The sequence below is a fragment of the Podarcis erhardii genome, assembly GCF_964252035.2.
Source record: "Podarcis erhardii genome assembly, chromosome: 13".
Classification (NCBI taxonomy): Eukaryota; Metazoa; Chordata; class Lepidosauria; order Squamata; family Lacertidae; genus Podarcis; species Podarcis erhardii.
The window spans coordinates 4544230-4565519 of NC_138502.1; the positions used below are offsets into that span (position 1 = coordinate 4544230).

The 21290-nt window shown below is 46.5% G+C and overlaps 1 protein-coding gene across 3 annotated transcripts; it reads left to right on the forward strand.

Moving 5' to 3' along the window:
• Positions 1-1979: 1979 nt before the first annotated feature.
• TMEM107 (transmembrane protein 107) lies at positions 1980-15740 on the forward strand. Of its 3 annotated transcripts, XM_081835855.1 has the most exons (7): positions 1980-2076; positions 4174-4292; positions 7333-7400; positions 9806-9906; positions 10435-10531; positions 12330-12449; positions 15141-15740. In XM_081835855.1, exons 1-7 carry the CDS (start codon positions 2028-2030, stop codon positions 15208-15210), a joined length of 624 nt encoding a protein of 207 aa, XP_081691981.1. In that variant the 5' UTR covers positions 1980-2027; the 3' UTR covers positions 15211-15740. The 3 variants fall into 3 exon arrangements, with proteins under 3 accessions (XP_081691981.1, XP_081691980.1, XP_081691979.1); XM_081835854.1 differs by lacking the exon at positions 10435-10531 and having other exon boundaries at positions 1994-2076; positions 12353-12449; XM_081835853.1 differs by lacking the exon at positions 12330-12449 and having other exon boundaries at positions 1995-2076.
• The last annotated feature ends 5550 nt before the right edge of the window (positions 15741-21290 follow it).

Sequence of the window (21290 nt, forward strand, 5' to 3'; positions counted from 1 at the left end):
AATGACAGTTCTCTTTCTCAAGCTCTGGGAGGAAGACCTTTCATTGCCTACAGACAGCCACCCAGTCTTAAACAACTCCTAACCCACAATAATACTACAACCAGACTCAACACGGACACTGGCACCAGAGCCTGCAATAAACCCAGATGCCAACTTTGCTGCCACATACACCCGGACAACACCATTACTGGCCCCAACAACATCACACATACCATCTCGGGACTATTTAATTGCTCATCGTCTAACATTGTGTATGCCATCAAATGCCAACAGTGTCCTTCAGCTCTCTATATTGGACAAACAGGCCAGACCTTACGCCAAAGAATAAACGGACATAAATCAGACATCAGGAATCACAAGACAGAGAAACCAGTAGGAGAACACTTCAATCTCCCAGGACATTCTATACAAGATCTCAAAGTAGCTGTTTTACTACAAAGGAATTTCAGAAATAGACTGGAAAGAGAAGCTGCTGAATTACAACTTATCACCAAACTTAAAACCATGGAGAAACCTGGTCTGAACAAAGACATTGGATTCTTATCTCATTATACATGAGAAAGCCATTTTTCACCTTCTCACCCCTTGCTTTTTCCTGTAAGACCTATTGCAGTCATTAAGAGTCGTCCACAGGCTCATCCCAGCTATCTGCCAATCACCCATTCCCACCACCCTTCTGAGTAATACCCCTCCCCACCTTCTCACTATATAGAAGGGTCTGGTGACTTCTGTTTCAGTGTATCTGAAGAAGTGTGCATGCACACGAAAGCTCATACCTAGAACTAACTTAGTTGGTCTTTAAGGTGCTACTGGAAGGAATTTGTTTTGTTTTAAAAAATAAAAGGCAGGGGAGCTGCTTCTCCTTCCGGGTGTTTTCCAAAAATCAAATCTTGAATCGGTGAAAGAAAAGTTTGGGGACTTAGGCGGTTTGCTTTTTTTTATTATTTTTTTTTTAAAATAATTTTTATTAATTTTCATATTTGCAATGAGACGCCAGATGTGTCGCAGCTGGAGCTGCTTCTTTGCTCGAAATACTGTAATCTAGCAAACAAACCGGTTGGGTGTGATGAATTTCCAAGGCTGGAGTTTTCCAGCTTTGCTTTTCCTGCTTTATTTTGCTTTCTCTCTCTGTGTGTGTGTGTTTGTCCTACTGCATGAAGTCTTGGAGGGGGGCAGTGACACCCGTTGATATAATCTAGCAAGATGCAATGCAATGCAATGCAATCCAACCACCTGCGAAAATGAGAGCGGGAATTATTAGCGATAGCGAATTCGCAGCGGCGCAGCTTGTTGGTCGTCTCCTCTTCCAGATGGAGGCGCGGGGAGAGGAGAAAGGCGAGCGGTTGAAATGGGATTCTGCAAGCAAAACCCCGCGCAAAATAAGCACGCTGTGAGCAGGATTCGAACCTACGCAGGGAGTCCCCATTGGATTTCAAGTCCAACGCCTTAACCACTCGGCCATCACAGCTCCATATAACCGCTGCTATTACCATATCCAAAAGTAGATAATCGGTGTTGGGAAGAAAATTCGTTGGATCGCCTTTTCTTTTCTTTTCTTTTCCTTCCTCTTTCTTTCTTTCTTTCTTTCTTTCTTTTTCTTTCTGACAAGTTTTGCAAGGGGGAAATGAGCTGCTATGGTTTGTAAAATGTCTAAGCAAGAGGGAAAACAGCTGCAAATGAAAACGATTACAAATATTCAGAAGCTGGCATTTTCCGGCATTTTCCCCTGGGCCATTGGGGGTCCATATAGAAAAGGGGAAAATAACAATGATGGACTTGGCTCCTTTGCAATGCAGCATCATGCTTCATTTCACCCTCCCCCTTTGGATAGGTGAGTGGTTTTTAAGCTCCTGCCCTAAATCTATCACATATATTCGTAGTCGCGGCGGTGGAAACCGACTTTTTCCCGAGCGGGTTCAGAAAAGCCGGTGAGAACAACAATACGGCAAGTCAAGGGTTAAACGACAGGCCTTTGCCCTCAGGCAAAATGGCCGGCTCAGACTCGCCCGTGATCTCAAGCTCTCGCGATGGGAAAAAAGAAGCTTCGAGCCTTCGAAGCGGTTGTCAGGGGCAACGGTGAGGCCCTAAGCCCGAGGGGCGGTATGCAGCGCTCGCGTATATCGAGCTTGGGGCCAAAATGGTTGGCGGGAGACGGGGGTGCGGGGGGGGGGGGAGGCTTTACATTGTCGTTGTAGGCGAAATTCAGGGGGGGGGGCTGTAACTGCTCTGTCGTTTTTCAAATCAATTGTTTGAGGCGGGATTAAGGGCGCATGCGCATTTGTGCCTACCTGACATGGGGCGAGGGTCGTGCGACCCTCTTTGCAACTCTTTTGGTGTCTAATCAATTAAGGAGATGGGGGGGGAAGCGTATGACCTCTTTCTGGTGCAAGCAGGGTGGACCCCTCACCCTCCCACCCCAACTTTTTAAAGCATTTAGATTGCTTGTAATTAATTAATTAATTAATTAATTAATAATATAATAATAATAATAATAATATATTTATACCCCGCCCTCCCCAGCCAAGACTGGCTCAGGGCGGCTAACAACCAATAATAAAAACAAGTTGATTAAAATACAATTTAAAAGATTGCGATATAACATTAAAACATTAGGATGCAGTCTCTTCATAGGAGGAGAAAGGAAAAAAGAAAGAGGGGGAGGGAATCAAACTGATTCTAAGCCAAAGGCCAGGGGGAACAACTCTGTCTTACAGGCCATGCGGAAAGAAATCAGATCCTGCAGGGCCCTGGTCTCTGTAAAAAATTTTGCCGCTTTTAAAATACAGTTTTATGTGCAATAAAAGATGCTGCCTGAATGTACTTGGCAAGGCACTTTTTTATAAAAACTGCATAGAACAGATCTTAGGGGAAAACACAACCTATGTTTTCATAGTGATTGGTGGAAAACTGGTTTTGTTTGCTGTATTGCAGCAAGCCCATATTTTACTGTCATTTGCTGCAACTGAGGTTTGTGGATCTAATTTTGTGTTGCTCTCATGGACGATTTTAGTGCTTAACATTTGCTTTGTTCACAGATGGACCTATTAAATCGGGGACAAGTGGGCAGAAAATGCGTTTCCCTCCCGATGCTTGTGGACTCCAGCTCCCAGCATCCTTGACCATTTGGCCATGCCGGCTGGGGCTGAGGGGAGTTGGAGTCCGCCCATATCTGGAGGGCACATGTTGGCTATCCCTGTTCTGCATGATGGGGTCAAATAAAGGATGACACCTTTCTCTCTTTTGTCAAAGAATGAATGAATTGATTTCATATTTACGGGGCCGCCTCTCCTGGTCTGCCCCGCAGAGGACCTTAAGGTCCATGAATAACCATAGTTTAGAGGTCCTGGGCCCTAAGGAAGTCAGACTATCCTCCACCAGGGCCAGGGCCTTTTCAGTGCTGGCTCCAACCTGGTGGAATGCTCTGTCCCATGAGACTAAGGCCCTTCAGGATTTAACCTCCTTCCGCCAGGCCTGTAAGACAGAGCTATTTCACCTGGCCTTTAATTTGAATCCAGCCTGATCTTTTATTTCCCTTCTTTTCCCTCCCCTTTTATGAAGATTACCCGCTCTGAGACCCCACAGCTAATTCTCCCCTGGCCTCCTCGCTGGCCCAAGTAGGACTAATTCAGCCAGCTAGCCCTGGGGATTATCTAATGCTTATTAGATGGATTTCCCCTAAATTGATTTCTGAACTTTGAATTTTATTCTTATTCATGTTTTTATATTGTATTTTATGCTGCTTTTACAATTAAGTGCTTTAAATTTGTTCTTAGCTGCCCTGAACCCGGTTTCTGAACCGGGAAGGGCAGGGTATAAATAAAAATTTATTATTATTTATTTCGGCACTCTCTGTCGCTAAACCCGTATTTTCTTCACCTAGCACGTAAACGGTAGAATCTGTTCCCACAAGAGACGGTGACGGCCATCATATTGGATGGCTTTGAAAGAGGATTAGACAAGTTCATGGAGGATTGTAAAGCTATCAGTGGCTACTAGTCATGAAGGCTTTCTGCCTCTGAACAGGGTCTTGCTTGCAAGTTTCCTAGAGGAATCTGGTTAGCCACTGTCAGAAATGAATGCTAGACTAACACACACACACTTTGGCTTGATTCAGCAGCCAGGCTCTTAGGTTCCTACTGATGTCCCTGCCTCTCTCTTGTCTTTCACTGCCAGGATTTCTCACCTTTTGGATGCTGGGAGAGACAATGCCTTTGGTCACCGGACTGGTTCCCTCACGATTCCTGACCCTCACGGCCCATTTGGTCATCGTCATCACCATCTTCTGGTCCAGGGTGAGAAACCTGTTCCCAGCCTCCAAACTCCATCCCTTCCCCTTCTCAACGTGCTCCTATTTCTTTTCTTAACGGTGTGATGGGCCTTATGCTTTCCAAAGAAGAGCTTCTGTCTCCCACAAGTACCGTATTTTTCGCTCTGTAAGATGCACTTTTCCCCCTCCCAAAATTAAGGGGAAATGTGTGTGCGCCTTATGGAGTGAATGCAGGCTCCATGGCTTCAGTGAAAGCAACACGAAGCCTCCGGAGCACAGTGTTGCTTTCGCTGAAGCCTGGAGAGCAAGAGGGGTCAGTGTGCACTGACCCCTCTCGCTCTCCTGGCTTCAGGGATAGCCGCCCGATCCCTCTTGCTCTCCTGGCTTTGCTGGAGAGGCGCTGTGCAGCTTTCCCTCTCTGCACAGCACCCCTTCAGCGAAGCGGGAGGAGAAATGGAAGGGGCTCCGTTTTTCCTGCCGTTTCGCTGAGAGGGAGAGATATTTTTTTTCTCGTTCTCCCCCTCTAAAACTAGGTGCATCTTATGGTTGGGTGCGTCCTATAGAGCGAAGAATACAGTAAGCGTCTGTAATGGTTCTAGGGGTTGCTCGTGCGTAAACCGTCGCCACACCTGGCTGGGTGGCCTGAGTGAACCTTTTCTGTCCGGACACTCGCCTGTGGCTGTCTCAATCACTGGCAGAATCCGTCAGTGGGCGTTTCTTGAACTTCTTCCAGCAAAGAAGCTCTTTGACGCCTAGTCTCCGCCTACTCTCCCTGCGCGGAAGCCTTCTGTGCAAGGAGGGTGTGGGCAGCGGAGGGCCTGTGCTCTCCCCGCTGGTCCCCAGCAAGGAGTCATGGGACCGCCTTGCCGATTCCCCCATCTGCCCCCCTTCTCCACTGGTGCTACGCTGATTTCCTTCCCCAGAGGATGGGCTGCTCCTCCCCATCCCGGGACGCTCTCCGGAATCCCTCTGGAGCCCTCTCTCTCCCTCTGACTCCGATGGCAGTTCCCTGACAGCGTCAACAAAAATAAGACCCCGATTCTAGCCTTTGCCCAAGATGGGCAGTTTGCCTGGCGCTGTTAAATATGGCCTTCTGAGAGCAGATGCCTCGCAGGGATGGGGCAGGAATGCGATTTTAGTTCAAGGCTTGGTGGGTGGGATAGAGATTGTATTGCTGGCCCTCATAGATGGCATGCGAGGAGGGTGGGGTGCCCAGTGTTTGTGTGCTGAACCCTTTAAGAGGTGCACTGGGGTGGCGGGGAGAGGCGAAATAGGAGTTTGCTCTTTCCCCTGGCAACCCTAGGCATTTATCAAGTTGGCACCATGCCATACTTTGAGAACCCTTGCTGCAGAGCAGCCTTTTCCAACCTGGTGCCCTTCAGAGGGCCGTGCTAGATGGAACCAATGATTTATTATTATTTATTAAATTTGTATACAGTGGTACCTTGGTTTACGAACTTAATCCGTTCCTGAAGTCCGTTCTTAAACCAAATCCGTTCTTAAACCAAGGCGTGCTTTCCCTAACGAGGCTTCCCGCCGCTGGTGCCCATCGACCATTCGGCTTCCGTTCGTAGACCAAGGTAAAGTTCAGATACCGGAACACTACTTCCGGTTTTGCGGAGTTTTGAAACCGAATGCAGTGGTACCTTGGGTTACAGATGCTTCAGGTTACAGACTCCGCTAACCCAGAAATAGTACCTCGGGTTAAGATCTTTGCTTCAGGATGAGAACAGAAATAGCAGTGCGGCGGCCCCATTAGCTAAAGTGGTGCTTCAGGTTAAGAACAGTTTCAGGTTAAGAACAGACCTCGAGAATGAATTAAGTTCTTAACCCCAGGTACCACTGTAGTTCGTAAACAGGACTGTTCGTAAACCGAGGTACCACTGTACTAGTCTTCATTTGACGTTCACAGGGCGGTTCATGGCATAAAAATACTAAATGAAAGCACATAATACATAATATTTTGGGAGTTCTAGCTGCTCTAGAGAGAAAGGGATTCTGGGAAGCAAGAAACCTGGACCTTTTTCAAGTACTGCGAGGGAATGGCGTTGTCACTCCCACCACATGTGGGGTGTTGTAGAGAACAGCCTAACGTTTGGACCGCACAATAATTCTGCTGACCTCTCTTGATTTTGTCACGCCTCTGAATGTTCCTGCTTCTTTGGGTACCTCTATTTCTTGCCACAGAAGAACGGGATGGGAACAGGGTGAGAGCCAATGTGGGTGTAGTAGTTAGAGTGTTGGACTAGGACATGGGTAGGGAAACTAAGGCCCGGGGGCCAGATCCAGCCCAATCGCCTTCTCAATCTGTCCCACGGACGGTCCAGGAATCAGCGTGTTTTTACATGAGCAGAATGTGTCCTTTCATTTAAAATGCATCTCTGGGTTATTTGTGGGGCATAGGAATTCGTTCATAGGAATTTGGGGAGCAGCAGGAAAGGAAAGAGACACTAAAGCATGGGTAGGCAAACTAAGGCCCAGGGGCCAGATCCAGCCCAATCGCCTTCTAAATCTGGCCCATGGGCAGTCCGGGAATCAGCATGTTTTTACAATGCTTTTATTTAAATGCATTTCTGGGATATTTGTGGGGCCTGCCTGGTGTTTTTATATGGGTAGAATGTGTGCTTTGATTTAAAATGCATCTCTGGGTTTTTATTTGTGGGGCATAGGAATTCGTTCAATTTTGTTGTTGTTGTTCAAAATATAGTCCAGCCCCCCACAAGGTCTGAGGGACAGTGGACTGGCCCCCTGCTGAAAAGTTTGCTGTCCCCTGGACTAGGATCTGAGGGGGGACCAGGGTTCAAATCCCCACTCGGCCATGAAGCCCACTGGGTGACCTTGGGCCAGTCACGGCCTCTCAGCCTACCTCGCAGGGTTTGTTGGGAGGATAAGGTGGGGAAAACCACCTGGAGCTCCTTGGAGGAAAGGTGTAAATAAATACAAAATAGATATAGCATAATGGAACCGGTGCAGTAGTAAAGAGGTTATGAGGCTACTGCTACCTTGTTCTTGTGATGGGTGAATGCATGGCCCAAACAGTGGTTTCTCTGTCTTCTGCAATCCAGGAAAACAATGTCCGCGCTTCCCTGCCTCTCCAGTGCACCCAGGAGGAGTTTGAGAACCAAGACACAGAGTAAGTGCTCTGCCTGGAACTTTCTTTGCTACAGCCCTTCTCTGGGTGCTTCTGCTGCTCATCGGTTTTTTTATGCTTTAAAAAAGGTTTTTGGTTGCAGTGGCCATAACTTGAAACAGGCTCCCAAGAGAAATACGCTGATTTATTTTTGTAGGCGTTTCCAGAACATGTATTTAAAACAAGGACTTAGATCCCGCTGCATCTTTTAAAGCTTGTTAATAATAATATTATTAATAGTAATCTGTTACTTATACCCCACCCGTCTGATTGGGGTGCCCCAGTTGTTAGGTTTTCAGATTATCTGAATGTTGCTTTGCGCTGCTTTATTTGTAAGGCACTTTGATTGTTTTCAGAAAGGTGGGATATAAATATTAGGAAAATATGTATATTAACAGCCCCTAAAAGCAAGCTGATAAAGACATAAAAATATGTGTTCCCTGCCTTCCTCTGCCCTGTTCCTTTTGGCCACCTAATAACATTCATGGTCTGAAAGCAAAAAAATTCCTTCCAGTAGCACCTTAAAGACCAACTAAGTCAGTTCTTGGTATGAGCTTTCGTGTGCATGCACACGAAAGCTCATACCAAGAACTGACTTAGTTGGTCTTTAAGGTGCTACTGGAAGGAATTTTTTTGTTTTGACTATGGCAGACCAACACGGCTACCTATCTGTAAATGGTCTGAAAGGTTTCCTTTTGAAATGTGGATTTATGAATCTGTGCTTGCAAGGTGTGCAAATAATAATGGTGAAAGCTGTGTGTTTGTATGTTGTAACCTCACATTGCTGTTCCATTGCCCTTCTCTCTCTGGAGCTGCTGAGAGTGCTGATGTCTCCCAGCTCCTCATGGTTTTCATCATCTAGCAAACGTCAGCGCTGGATGACGCTGACGCTGTATTTATTTATACCCTAACCTTTTCAGATTATAAACGAGAACCGCTGAAAACGTAGAAAAAGTAAGCATTAAGGACACCGATAGAATTCAGACCATATACATATTAAAAATCTGTTTAAAACATACAAGAAAATCAGCACAGCACCAGATAATGGCACCTCTCTGTCCCGCAAAAGGCTTGAGAGCTTGCTGTCTTCACAGCAGATGTGGCCACTGCTCCACCTAGCTGACAGCAGCCGTAAATCCAGGTTTAGATTAAAGCCCTGAAGGGGTGGGGGGGATGGCGTGAGAAGAGAAGGAGCAGGACTGCTGCTGGAGCTGATTATAGGCTGCCTCTTCTCATCCGAGGACTGACAAAGTTGGCCACGGATCAGTCTTTTGCCTCTGCTGCCAAGGCTGATGGTGCTTTAAATGTGCACTCGAGGCTTCTGCTTCTTTTTTTAAAGGTGGTGGAGGGTTAAAAATAAAGGCAGGCAACGAGATGGGCCAATTATATTTTTTTGCAGTGGGAAATTCCAGACAATTAGCCACCAAGAGGAGCTTGCGTTTACCTAGGGCTCTAATGTCCTTCGTACTTGGCATATTTGCTAAGAAATTCCAGGCCTGATTGTATTGCATTGGTGGTTCAGTGGTAGAATTCTCGCCTGCCACGCGGGAGGCCCGGGTTCGATTCCCGGCCAATGCATGACACCATAATTTTATAAACCTCTACCCTACCCCTCTTTTATTGCCTGCTTTCTACTTAACAAGTTCTAAATCATCCATGACCATTGCCCGTGCTGGCTGGGACTGATAGAAGCTGTCGTCCAAGCAACAGCCAGAGGCCTCCGGTTCCCCACCCCTGGCCTTGTGGCTTGCCTTTTCTCTCTGTGTGTGGAGGAATGACTGTTGGGAGGAGGGCAGAGAGGAATAACACTGTGATGCATCTACATCGGCACAATTAGATGCCTTCATCTGCCCCACCTGCAACAAAACATGTCTCTCCTGCATTGGTCTCTACAGACACAACAGGCGCTGTAACCTTCCAGTAGTCTGATTTCACCGCCAAAGGTGCAGTCCTCCATTGTCTCCTGAGACAGATGGATGCCAACAACAAATATTGTGTGTGTGTGTGTGTGTGTGTGTGGGAGAGAGGGAGGATTGGGGAGCTGGGTGGGGAGAGAGAGACCGATTACTATACAGGCATACCTCATGTTACGTTTGCTTCATGTTATGTTCTTTCAGGTTACGTCCCGCTGCGACCTGGAAGTACCGGAAAGGGTTACTTCCGGGTTTCGCCGCTCGTGCATGTGCAGATGCGCAAAATGACGTCACGTGCATGTGCAGAAGCGGCGAATCGCAACCCGCGTGTGCGCAGACGCGCCGCTGCAGGTTGCGCTCTTTTCATGTTGCGAACGGGCCTCCACAACCAGAGGTACCGCAACCAGAGGTACCACTGTAATTGGGCTCAGGAAAGAATTTCAGGTTTTCTATAGACACACGACCTAACCCTCCCTGTGGCTTTCCTCCCTTCAGGATGGTGGTTGCCCTGTCGGTGACGCTCGGGCTTTTTGCGGTGGAGTTGGCCGGCTTTCTCTCTGGAGTGTCCATGTTCAACAATGTGCAGAGCCTCCTCTGTATCCTTTGAAAAGGGGACAGACTGGACGTAGGTTACGTGGGTGGCAGAGGGAAGCCACAGAGAGGGCAACTTGGACTCATCAGACCTGCAAAGTGAGGGAGCCAAACCTGAGAGCTAAAAGAAGATGCCCATGTTATCTCGTGCACGTGCAGATGGGCATCAGAAGGCGCTGAGGCCCATTGGATGCCCGCTCCTGGACGCTTTGCCAAAGCACTTACGTCTCAGTCCATCAGACAGCGTTCTTCAGCCTTGCGTCCCCCGATGTCGTAGGACTACAATGCCCATCATCCCTGACCCACTGACTAAGCTAGCAGTGGATGATGGGAGTTGTAGTCCTACGACATCGGGGGACGCAAGGCTGAGGAAGGCTGGTAGGCAGTTCCCGTGTGGGAACGCGGACGTTCTGGGTTGTTGCCGTCCCCTCTGTAGGCCAGCCCCGATGCTGCACAGCTGCCCCAGGAGGACTCGAGGGGTTCCTGCCCTTCATGCATTGTTGCTCCCTGACTGAGTCTCCTTTCCGCTCCAGCCACAGGCGCCCATGCCTCTGCCTCCGTCACGTTGCTCTTCTTCCTCTTTGAACAGTGGGACAGCGGCCTGTACTGGTGGATCTTTGCTTTCTGCAGGTCAGTCGAGACGGTGGCTGCCTCTGGTGGCAGAGCTTTGCGAGGCAAGGGGCTTCCTTCCCTTGCTGCCCGTCGCCGAGGCAGCGGGAGTAATAATAATAATAATAATAATAATAATAATAATAATAATAATTTTTATTTATACCCCGCCCTCCCCAGCCAAGGCCGGGCTCTGGGTGGCTAACAAGCAATAATAAAAACAAATTGAATGATTACAACTTAAAAACAAGATTAAAATACAATTAAAATATTGAAACCTTAAAATATTAAAATGCAGCCTCATCGCAGGAGGAGAAAGGAAAAGAAAAAAGAAAGTGGGGGAGGGAATCAAATTGGCTCCAAGCCAAAGGCCAGGCGGAACAACTCTGTCTTACAGGCCCTGCAGAAAGAAATCAGATCCCACAGGGCCGTGGTCTCATAAGGCAGAGCGTTCCACTGGTGCTGAAAAGACCCTGGCTCTGGTTGAGGCTAATCTGACGTCCTTAGGGTCCGGGACCTCTAGGGTGTTGCTATTTATGGACCTTGAGGCTCTCCGTGGGGCATACCGGGAGAGGCGGTCTGGTAGGTACAAGGGTCCTAGGCCGTGAGGGGCTTTAAAGGTCAAAAGCAGCACCTTAAATCTGACCCTGTACTCCACCGGGAGCCAGTGCAGCTTGAAAAGCACTAGGTGAATATTCTCCCATGGCAGGGACCCCGTGAGGAGCCTCGCTGCAGCATTCTGCACCTGCTGGAGTTTCTGGGACAGCTTCAAGGGCAGCCCCGCGTAGAGTGAATTACAGTAGTCGAGCCTGGAGGTGACCGTTGCATGGATCACTGTGGCCAGGTCGGGGCGGGAAAGGTAAGGGACCAACTGCTTGATGCAGAGAAGGTGGAAGAAATGCGTAGCAGAAGAAATGCAAAAACTGGGACTGCATTGGCAGGAATGGCCGGCATTTCTACTCCAGAGAAAGTAGCTGGGTTCAAAGTGGAGAAGGGTGTCTTGGGATGTTTGTGGCTTCCGTAGGATTGACGTCCCTGCTGCTAGAAGGGGCACCCACTGCTATTTTATTCATTAAAATACACCAGCTGGTGGCCCTCCAGATATTGCTGAACTACAGCTCCCATCATCCTTGGTCGTGGACCATGCTTGCTCAGGAGTTGTAGTTCAGCAACACCCGGTGGTCAAAGGTTCCTCACAACCGAATTACATCTGGCCTGATCTGTCCCCCAAATGAGCCCTCAGATTTACTAATAAGCATCGGACTTGCTGATCAGTAGGTCGGCGGTTCGAATCCCCACGACGGGGTGAGCTCCTGTTGCTCGGTCCCTGCTCCTGCCAACCTAGCAGTTCGAAAGCACGTCAAAGTGCAAGTAGATAAATAGGTACCACTTCAGTGGGAAGGTAAATGGCGTTTCTGTGCGCTGCTCTGGCTTAGTCATGCTGGCCACACGACCCGGAAGCTGTACGCCGGCTCCCTCAGCCAATAAAGCGAGATGAGTGCCGCAACCCCAGAGTCGGCCATGACTGGACCTAATGGTCAGGGGTCCCTTTACCTTTACTATTGTAAATGCCTTTGGTATCTTGGATTGCCCTGGCTCGTGACTATTGGGGAGTGGGTCCCTGTCACCTAAATCACATTTGATCCAGCAAATGCTCAGAGGGGGAATGGCTGATCTCTCATCCTTGGTGTCGAGATGGTTTCTTCTCTCTCCCAGTTCACTCCCAGGCTCAAAATGTCTAGCACCTTTCTGTGCCAGCGCAAGAAGCTCAGTTCATGTGGAGCTGCCTGCTACTGCAGGCCTCACTTTACAACGCCAGTTTCCCTGACTGCTCCCCACTAGCTTTGGCTGCCCACTGCAGTGCCTCCATCTGCCTCTCCTTTTTCGTCTTTGAGCGCTGGGAGACGGTCACTTACTGGTACATCATGGGCTTCTGCAGGTAGATTCTTAGTTCTGTATATGTGTGGATACAGTGATACCTTGGGTCACATACCCTTCAGGTTACAGACGCTTCAGGTTACAGACTCCGCTAACCCAGAAATAGTACCTCGGGTTAAGAACTTTGCTTCAGGATGAGAACAGAAATTGTGCTCCAGCGGCGCAGCAGCGGCAGGAGCCCCATTAGCTAAAGTGGTGCTTCAGGTTAAGAACAGTTTCAGGTTAAGTACCGACCTCCAGAACGAATTAAGTACTTAACCCGAGGTACCACTGTACTTTTTCCCGTGTATAAGATGCCCCCATGTATAAGACGCTCCCTATTTGGGGGGACTAAATTTAAAGAAAATGAGGGGAGATGGCCCAAAGTTGTTGAGCTTTCTTTTTTAGGGGGAATTGCCTGCGCGCCATCACCCCAGCAGGGCCATTGCTGGGGGTTGGCAAAGTGGGCAGCCGCTCCCCCCACGCCACTGCGGGCAGGAAGCTCCCTAGAGCGCGGGCCGCACGCAGCTTCCCCACACTACTATCCGTATATAGGACAACCCCAGTTGTTTGACATGATTTTTGAGTCAAAAACCCTCGTCTAATACACAGAAAAATACAGTATATGGAGAGAGAGGATGGAGAAAAAGCTCTTCTCCCTCATAACCCTAAAAGTCTTGGACATCCAACGAAGCTGACTGTTGGAAGATTCAGGGCAGACATAATAAAGTCCTTCATGCAGGGCAGAGTTAAACTGTGGAACTCCCTCCCACAGGAGACAGTGGTGTCCATCAGTTTTAAAAGAGGATGAGACAAATTCATGGAGGAGAGGGCCATTGATGGCTAATAGCCAGGATGGCTACGCTCTTGTTTCCACAGCTGGAGGCAGCAATGCTTTTGAATATCAGCTGCTGGAAACCTCAGGAGGGGAGTGGGATCTAATAATAATGATAATAATAATAATAATAATTTTTTTTTTTAAAATTTATATCCCGCCCTCCCCAGCCGAAGCCGGGCTCAGGGCGGCTAACAACACTAAAACAGTACAACATTATAAAACATTATAAAAATTAATTAAAATCAAAATTGATGGCAACCATAAACTAAAGTTTTGTAAAGATTGCCAAAGGAGGGAGTCAGGCTGCGCCCTGACCAAAGGCCAGGTGGAACAGCTCTGTCTTGCAGGCCCTGCGGAAATATGTCAAGTCCTGCAGGGCCCTTGTCTCTTGTGACAGAGCGTTCCACCAGGTTGGAGCCGCAGCCGAAAAAGCCCTGGCTCTAGTTGAGGCCAGCCTAACCTCTCTGTGGCCTGGGACCTTCAAGGTGTTTTTATTTGAAGACCGTAAGTTCCTCTGTGGGGCATACCAGGAGAGGTGGTCCCGTAGGTACGAGGGTCCTAGGCCGTATAGGGCTTTGAAGGTTAAAACCAGCACCTTAAACCTGATCCTGTACTCCACCGGGAGCCAGTGCAGCTGGTATAGCACCGGATGAATGTGATCTCTAAGCGAAGACCCCATAAGGAGTCTCGCTGCGGCATTCTGCACCCGCTGGAGTCTCTGGGTCAGTCTCAAGGGCAGCCCCACGTAGAGCGAGTTACAATAATCCAGTCTGGAGGTGACCGTCGCGTGGATCACAGTGGCGAGGTCAGGGCGAGAGAGGTAAGGAGCCAACTGCTTAGCTTGGCGGAGATGAAAAAATGATAACAATAACAATAATAATAATTTATTATTATTTATACCTCGCCCATCTGGCTGGGTTTCCCACCAGAATATTAATAATTAAAAAGTGACAACATTAAACATCTTGCGATGCTGCTTGTGGGCTTCCCACATGCAAAACACTGCTAAACCTTAGGTTATGTTAATACAATCCTAGTAACAACACACACAACGTAACAGGCTGGTCAGGAGATAAAGTCCATTCAGTTCCTAAATTGGCATATTGGCAATGACCACAATATGGTATGCTTATCTTATATGGTGTTCCACGTGTCGCTGCCTTGAGGATTCTAACGTTCCTTGTTTGTAGATATCATATCAGATGGAAAACTTGAAGGTATGTCACCTAATTTAGGATATCTAATTTAGGAACTGAGTGGACTTTATCTCCTGACCATCCATTGGACTTTAATTTTTCAGGATATGTTCTGTTTGCATGATGTGTTGGTCTATGGAATTACACATTGTGAGATATTATATGTAGAATTGTGTTTGAAATAGAAGTTACATACATAATCAAAAACAGCCTGTTACGTTGTGTGTGTTGTGAGCTTCCCACAGGCATTTAGTTGGCCACCTTGAGAACGGGATTCTGGACTAGATGGGCAGTAGGCCCTTCCTATGTTTTCTTTTCTTTCTTCCTTTTTAAATTTTTTATTTATTTTGATTTTACATATACACACATCAAATAATCAGAATATTAAAAAAGAAAAAGCGTATCAGCAATGAAAATGAAAAAAAGCCTCAAAAACAAGCATTTTCAAATACGATTCTTCGTGGCGAGTGCAACCTGTCTTTTTGCAACTTCTGGCTTGACTCCTTGATTCCTAACATGATTCCTAACATGTTAGGAACCTTCCTATGTTTTCATATGTGTGTGTGTGTTTCACATGTTTGTTCCCCAGCCGTTGTTTTTCTCCCCCCAGGAAGGGGGAAGCCGTTCTCCTTAGCACTGACCCCCTCCCCTCTCTCTGTCTGTCTTCACCCCCTGACAGCGCCTTGCCTGCCGCTGTGGAAATACTGCTTTTCATCTCAGTCTTGGGCTTGAAGAAGAAGCCCCTGTGAAGCCCCCTGTCGCTCCAGGAGGAGACGTTTGTTGGGGACGACTCCAGATGGGTGACAAAACCAACTGAGCAGAGCCAAGCTGCGCTGGCACCGGGAAACAGAGACTGAGCACAATTGGGGAGAAGAGGTAGGATGAACGAGCCACCTGTTTGAGGGCTCTGACCCTCCCTGGTACCACATTGCCAGCTGCCACCCACAGCTCCAGCAACACAGATCCGTCTCCTGCCCTGCGTGCTGGCTCCCCCCAGCGGTAATCGTGGTAACAGCGCCCTGTTGCTGCACAAAGTCACGCGTTTATTCACACGTGCTTTTTTCAGCTTCCGGTCATGCATCTGCAGTGCCAAAACGCCTCCTTCAGAAGAAATGCCGAAGCCCAAGCCTGTAGCCCAATGAGCAGCCCTGCAGAAGGGACTAAGGGGGCATAACGGGTGTGCGACAAATTTATTCAGGACATTTGATTGTAGTTAGAGAATGCTGTATGAGATTTATTACACTTTTTTACCTGAATAAAATAGCATCCTTCTTATGAATTCGCCACTTGGATTGCAATCATTAAAGTACAGTGGTACCTTGGGTTACAGACGCTTCAGGTTACAGACTCTGCTAACCCAGAAATAGTACCTCGGGTTAAGAACTTTGCTTCAGGATAAGAACAGAAATTGCACGGGAGACCCCATTAACTAAAGTGGTACCTTAGGTTAAGAACAGTTTCAGGTTAAGAATGGACCTCCGGAACGAATTAAGTTCTTAACCCAAGGTACCACCGTAGTGTTGATGAAGTCTGTTGGTTTATGTAGATCAGCTGGGGGTGAAAACATTTGGAAAGCCACAGGTTGGAGGAGGGTGATATCAACTGACTCTCATCTCCCCCTCCTTGCATTGGCTGCTATGGCCAAGTTAAACTAGTATATGAAACTAGAGCCCTTTAATGGCTACGTAGTTCAGTTCCAAGGATAACAACAATAATAATTTATTACTTATACCCCGCCCATCTGGCTGAGTTTCCCCAGCCGCTCTGGGCGGCTTCCAACTAAATAATAAAAATACAATATAACATCAGACATTAAAATCTTCCCTAAACAGGGCTGTGAAATCTAGCTTGCTCCAGATAACCTCGTGGGCCAAATGTCGCCATTCTCCTGCTTCTAAGCTCTTGCAGCACCCCCAGTAGCCTCTCCTTCCTCACTGGGCCCTGTTTTTTTTTTAAAAAAATAACTTTTATTTTGCTTTAAACAGGTACATATAAATATAGACAACCAAAGTTACAAAGGAAAATTCCTTAATAGTAATGGGGGGAAAAAACCTACAAAAACTACAAAAAATATCGAAGTACATGACACAGAACATAAGCAACTATGGGAAAGATAAAAGAATAGAGAAAAGAAAAAGAAAAAGAATAGAGAAAAGAAAAAGAAAAAGGAAGATGAGCCAAAGCAGGAAAGCTCATCTATTGTACACTTTCGTCAAGCTCACAACAGATCATTATTCTTATCAATTAACTCTATCCGCATTCCAAAGGAATCCCTCATCTTGGTATCTGGGAACATTTCTCTCTGCGGTATCATTCTAAACATAGCCAGATCTTTCTTGCTGAGCCCTTGTCCCCTAAATAATTATTTAAACATTCCCATTCTTCTTTCACCAATTTTTTAGGTTTATCTCTTATTGCATCTGTCAGCTTTGCGAGCTCCAAGTACTCACACAATTTGACTACCCATTCCTCTTTAGTGGGTGTATTTTTGTCTTTCCAGTGTTTTGCCACTATAACCCTTGCTGCTGACGTTGCATACATAAATGGTCTAGTTTTGTTATTGGGAATATTATCTGAAACCATTCCTAGTAAAAATTCTTCCGGTTTCTTGTTAAATGTAGTTTTTATCAATCTCTTTATCTCTTCATAAATCATGTTCCAAAATCTTTGTATCTCTAGACAGGACCACCGCATATGGTAGTATGTTCACTTATCAGCTGATCCGCTAAAAGCCGCTAAACCGCTAATAGCGCTAATCCGCTAAGCTATCAATGGGCTTGCTTTGCAAGACGAAAAAAACGCTATATGAAGAGCCTCACGGAACGGATTAATTTCGTCTTGCGAGGCACCACTGTATAAACATCAGAACAAGACTCCATCAGGGGGTGTGTGTGTGTGTGTGTGGTCTTTGTTGTCTAAGATCTGGAAACACAGAATGATCCATGGAAACCATTGTTCTCAGAAGTGTATATGGACAACATAAGGCCACACTTGGGCAAAACTAAACATTTCATTCGTTTAAATAGGAGGTATTCAAGAAGGGGTTTAACTTCCCCAATGCAAAAATCAATCAATCAATTTCCTATTTTTGCAGTCCTAGTTTTGTACACATTGTCACTTACTCCTTGTTCACATTGTACTTAAGTCAGGTCTGTTCATCTGAAACAGCTGTTGTGTATGCACAGGTGAGCATCTATGTGCAGAAGGCAGTTTCATGAATAGGAGTTCCAGCGTGGGAATGTTTGTGTGTGTGTGTGTGTGTGTGTGTGTGTGTGTGTGGCAAAGACAGGGAAACCAAACAGACAATGCATGTTGGGTGAAGACATCTTCACTCCATCTTGGATGTGTACATAAAAATGCAGCTTGAAAGAGACCTCGCTGTATTTTAAGCCTCTAATGTGTATGTACTGAATACAGAGGGTCTTAGAGTACACAAAGAGCAGCCACAGTAGCTTGCAGTAGTAACTGACAAATCCAATAGCAAAGCCACAAGTCTGAAGGAATTAAATGGTATTCACTAAATGACATACAGTGGTGCCTCACAAGACGAAAAGAATCCGTTCCGCGAGTCTCTTCGTCTAGCGGTTTTTTCGTCTTGCGAAGCAAGCCCATTAGTGGCTTAGCGGATTAGCGCTATTAGCGGCTTAGTGGCTTAGAAAAAGGGGGGGGGGAGGGGAAAAAAGTCAGAAAAACTCGCAAGACATTTTCGTCTTGCGAAGCAAGCCCATAGGGAAATTCGTCTTGCGAAGCACCTCCAAAACGGAAAACCCTTTCGTCTAGCGGGTTTTTCGTCTTGCGAGGCGTTCGTCTTGCGGGGCACCACTGTATTCCACAAATGAAAGGAAACTGCTTGGCATTTGTGCATGATGTAAAAAACTGACCTTAATAAACAATTAACAACAAAAACACACTGCCATTTGGAAAATTCACTGCAGCTCTAACCATGCCTACTCAGATGTTATTCACATGGAATGTAGTGAGGCTTGCTCCCAGGTAAATGGGGTTGGGATTGCAGCCTTAATATTGCATGTGCCCCAAATACATCATCCAAAAATTATTTCTCAGAATCCTCCTCTACATCTCACCTTCTCTTTCACTGAAGAAGTTGGCAGTAGCAAAAAGTAAGATAAAAGGTAAAGGACCCCTGGACAGTTAAGTCCAGTCAAAGGCAACTATGGGGTGGGGTGCTCATCTTGTTTTCAGGCCGAGGGAGCCGGTGTTTGTAGTAGTACTATTTTTTAATTTTTTTATTGCACTTATATACTGCCCTATACTCGGGAGGTCTCAGGGTGGTTCACAGAGCAAAATCAACATAAAAACCACCATATATATAATCAATATGAAAACAACAACCCAATAACCCCTCGACAAAAAAACCAGACAAACACATTTTAAAAGGGCATAGTCTTTCAGTCGGATCAACCAAAGGCTGATGAAAAAAGGAACATATTTGCCTGGCACCTAAGGGTGTATAATGAAGGTTCCAGGTGAACTTCCCTGGGGAGAGTATTCCATAGATGGGGGGCCACTACAGAGAAGGCCCCCCGTTCTTGTGCTACTAGTAGCAATAGGTAGGAAGCATCACACTTAGAATTTTAAACACATTTTTTTCAAGAACTTCTTTAAGGAACTCTGTCTTCTTCAATATCACACTCCTGGGAGCCTCTTTTACTTTCATGTTCAGCACTGGCATGAGGGCAATGTTTAAGACTGCTACTATCCATCTTACGCAGGACTATGAATGAACATTGGGTCTCACATACATGAAGAGACCAAATCTCTCTCTCTCTCTCTCTCTCTCTCTCTCTCTCTCTCTCTCTCTCTCATCCTGGCTATTTTTCCTAGGAATAGCTGTACTGGCAAATCGGCTCTATAACATACAATATTTGATGGAAACCAGCTCTTAACCCTAACCTGCTTAATCCAAATCGTTAAAAGCTAGGCCAAACAAGAATTTGAGGGCTTCTGGAGTATTTTGATTGTAACAAAAGGGTGTTCTAGAGATGTGGAGCTGACAGTGCAAAACTTTGCATTATATTGATTGTGAGTCAAACAGATAGCTTACTAAATGCTGCGTATACAGCACATGGCATCTCCCCTCTAAATCCTGAGAACTGTAGTTTGTTAAGGGTTCTGGGAATTATAGCTCTGTGAGGTGTAACACTTTAATGGAAGTCATGTGCTTTAAATGTATGGTATGTATGCAGCTATAGTTCTGTCTGATCCCACAAATAACCCAGAGATGCATTTTAAATGAAAGGACACATTCTACTCATGTAAAAACACCAGGCAGGCCCCACAAATAACCCAGAGATGCATTTTAAATAAAATGACACAATCTACTCATGTAAAAACGCGCTGATTCCCGGACCGTCCGCAGGCCGGATTTAGAAGGCGATTGGTCCAGATCCAGCGTCCCGGCTTTAGTTTGCCTATCCATGTGCTAGATGCTGTGTGGTTTTTAAACTGTATTTTAATGGTTTCTTTTATTGCCACACATTTAATTGTTTTACAGCTTGGTGTTCCCGTAGAATTCAAAGACAATGCAGTGCAATGTAGTAATAAGAGAAGCAGGATAGGACACGGGGCTTCAACGTGCAGGGCACGTGCTGAGTCTGCCATCTCTCACACAACACTGGTAGCTAACATGGTGCTCTCCCTTAGCGCTGGTCATGTTGTCTGGGGATGATGGGGACTAAGTGCTGGACTAGGACCTGGGAGACCTGAGTTCGAATTCTGCATGGTCATGAAGCTCACTGGGTGACTTTGGGCCCGTCACTGCCTCTCTCAGCCTAACCTACCTCACAGGGTTGTTGTGTGCGGATTAAAGGAGGAGCAGGCCACCTCTAGATCCTTGGAATAAAAGGTGGGTTATAAATGCAATGGGACGCGGGTGGTGCTGTGGTCTAAACCAGTGTTTCCCAACCTTGTGCCTCCAGCTGTTTTTGAACTACAACTCCCATCATCCCTGACTAGCAAGACCAGTGGCAAGGGATGGTGGGAATTGTAGTCCAAAAACAGCTGGAGGCACAAGGTTGGGAAAACCACAGAGCCTAGGGTTTGCCAATCAGAAGGTTGGCGGTTTGAATCCCCACAACGGGGTGAGCTCCGTTGTTCAGTCCCTGCTCCTGCCAACCTAGCAGTTCAAAAAGCACGTCAAAGTGCAAGGTAAGCGGCGTTTCCGTGCGCTGCTCTGGTTCACAGAAGCGGCTTTGTCATGCTGGCCACATGACCCAGAAGCTGTCTGCGGACAAAAGCCGGCTCCCTCGGCCTATAGAGCGAGATGAGCGCCGCAATCCCAGAGTCCACGACTGGACCTAATGGTCAGGGGTCCCTTTACCTTTACCTATAAATGCAATAAATAAAAATAAATATCTGGAGACCATTGCATCCTAGACATTAATTAGACGGCATCCCCACAGGGTCTCTGGCAAATATGAAGATGAGAAGAGTTGTCCCCTGCCCCCCCAAAAAAAAATTCAAAATTAAACCAGCTAAAGTTAAACGCTCCATAGTCTCAAATGGTTATTATCAAATCCATTGTTTTTCATTGGTGCAGCGTGCAAAATTCCAGAGGCCCCTTAGATAAAGGATTAAGATCAGAACTATGATATTGGGAATAAAGGAGAAAAAGCAGGAACAAGAAATAAAAAAAATTCTGACCAGCCAGAACATGGGAAGTCTTTTCTAAAATATATAATTTGGAATGTATAATTGGCTTTTTGTATTGTGATGTGGCAAGATTTGATGTTCTATCAATTGGAGAGTTATTAATGAAAATTAATAAGAGTTATTTACAGAAAACAAAATTCCGGAGGCCCCTGGCTCT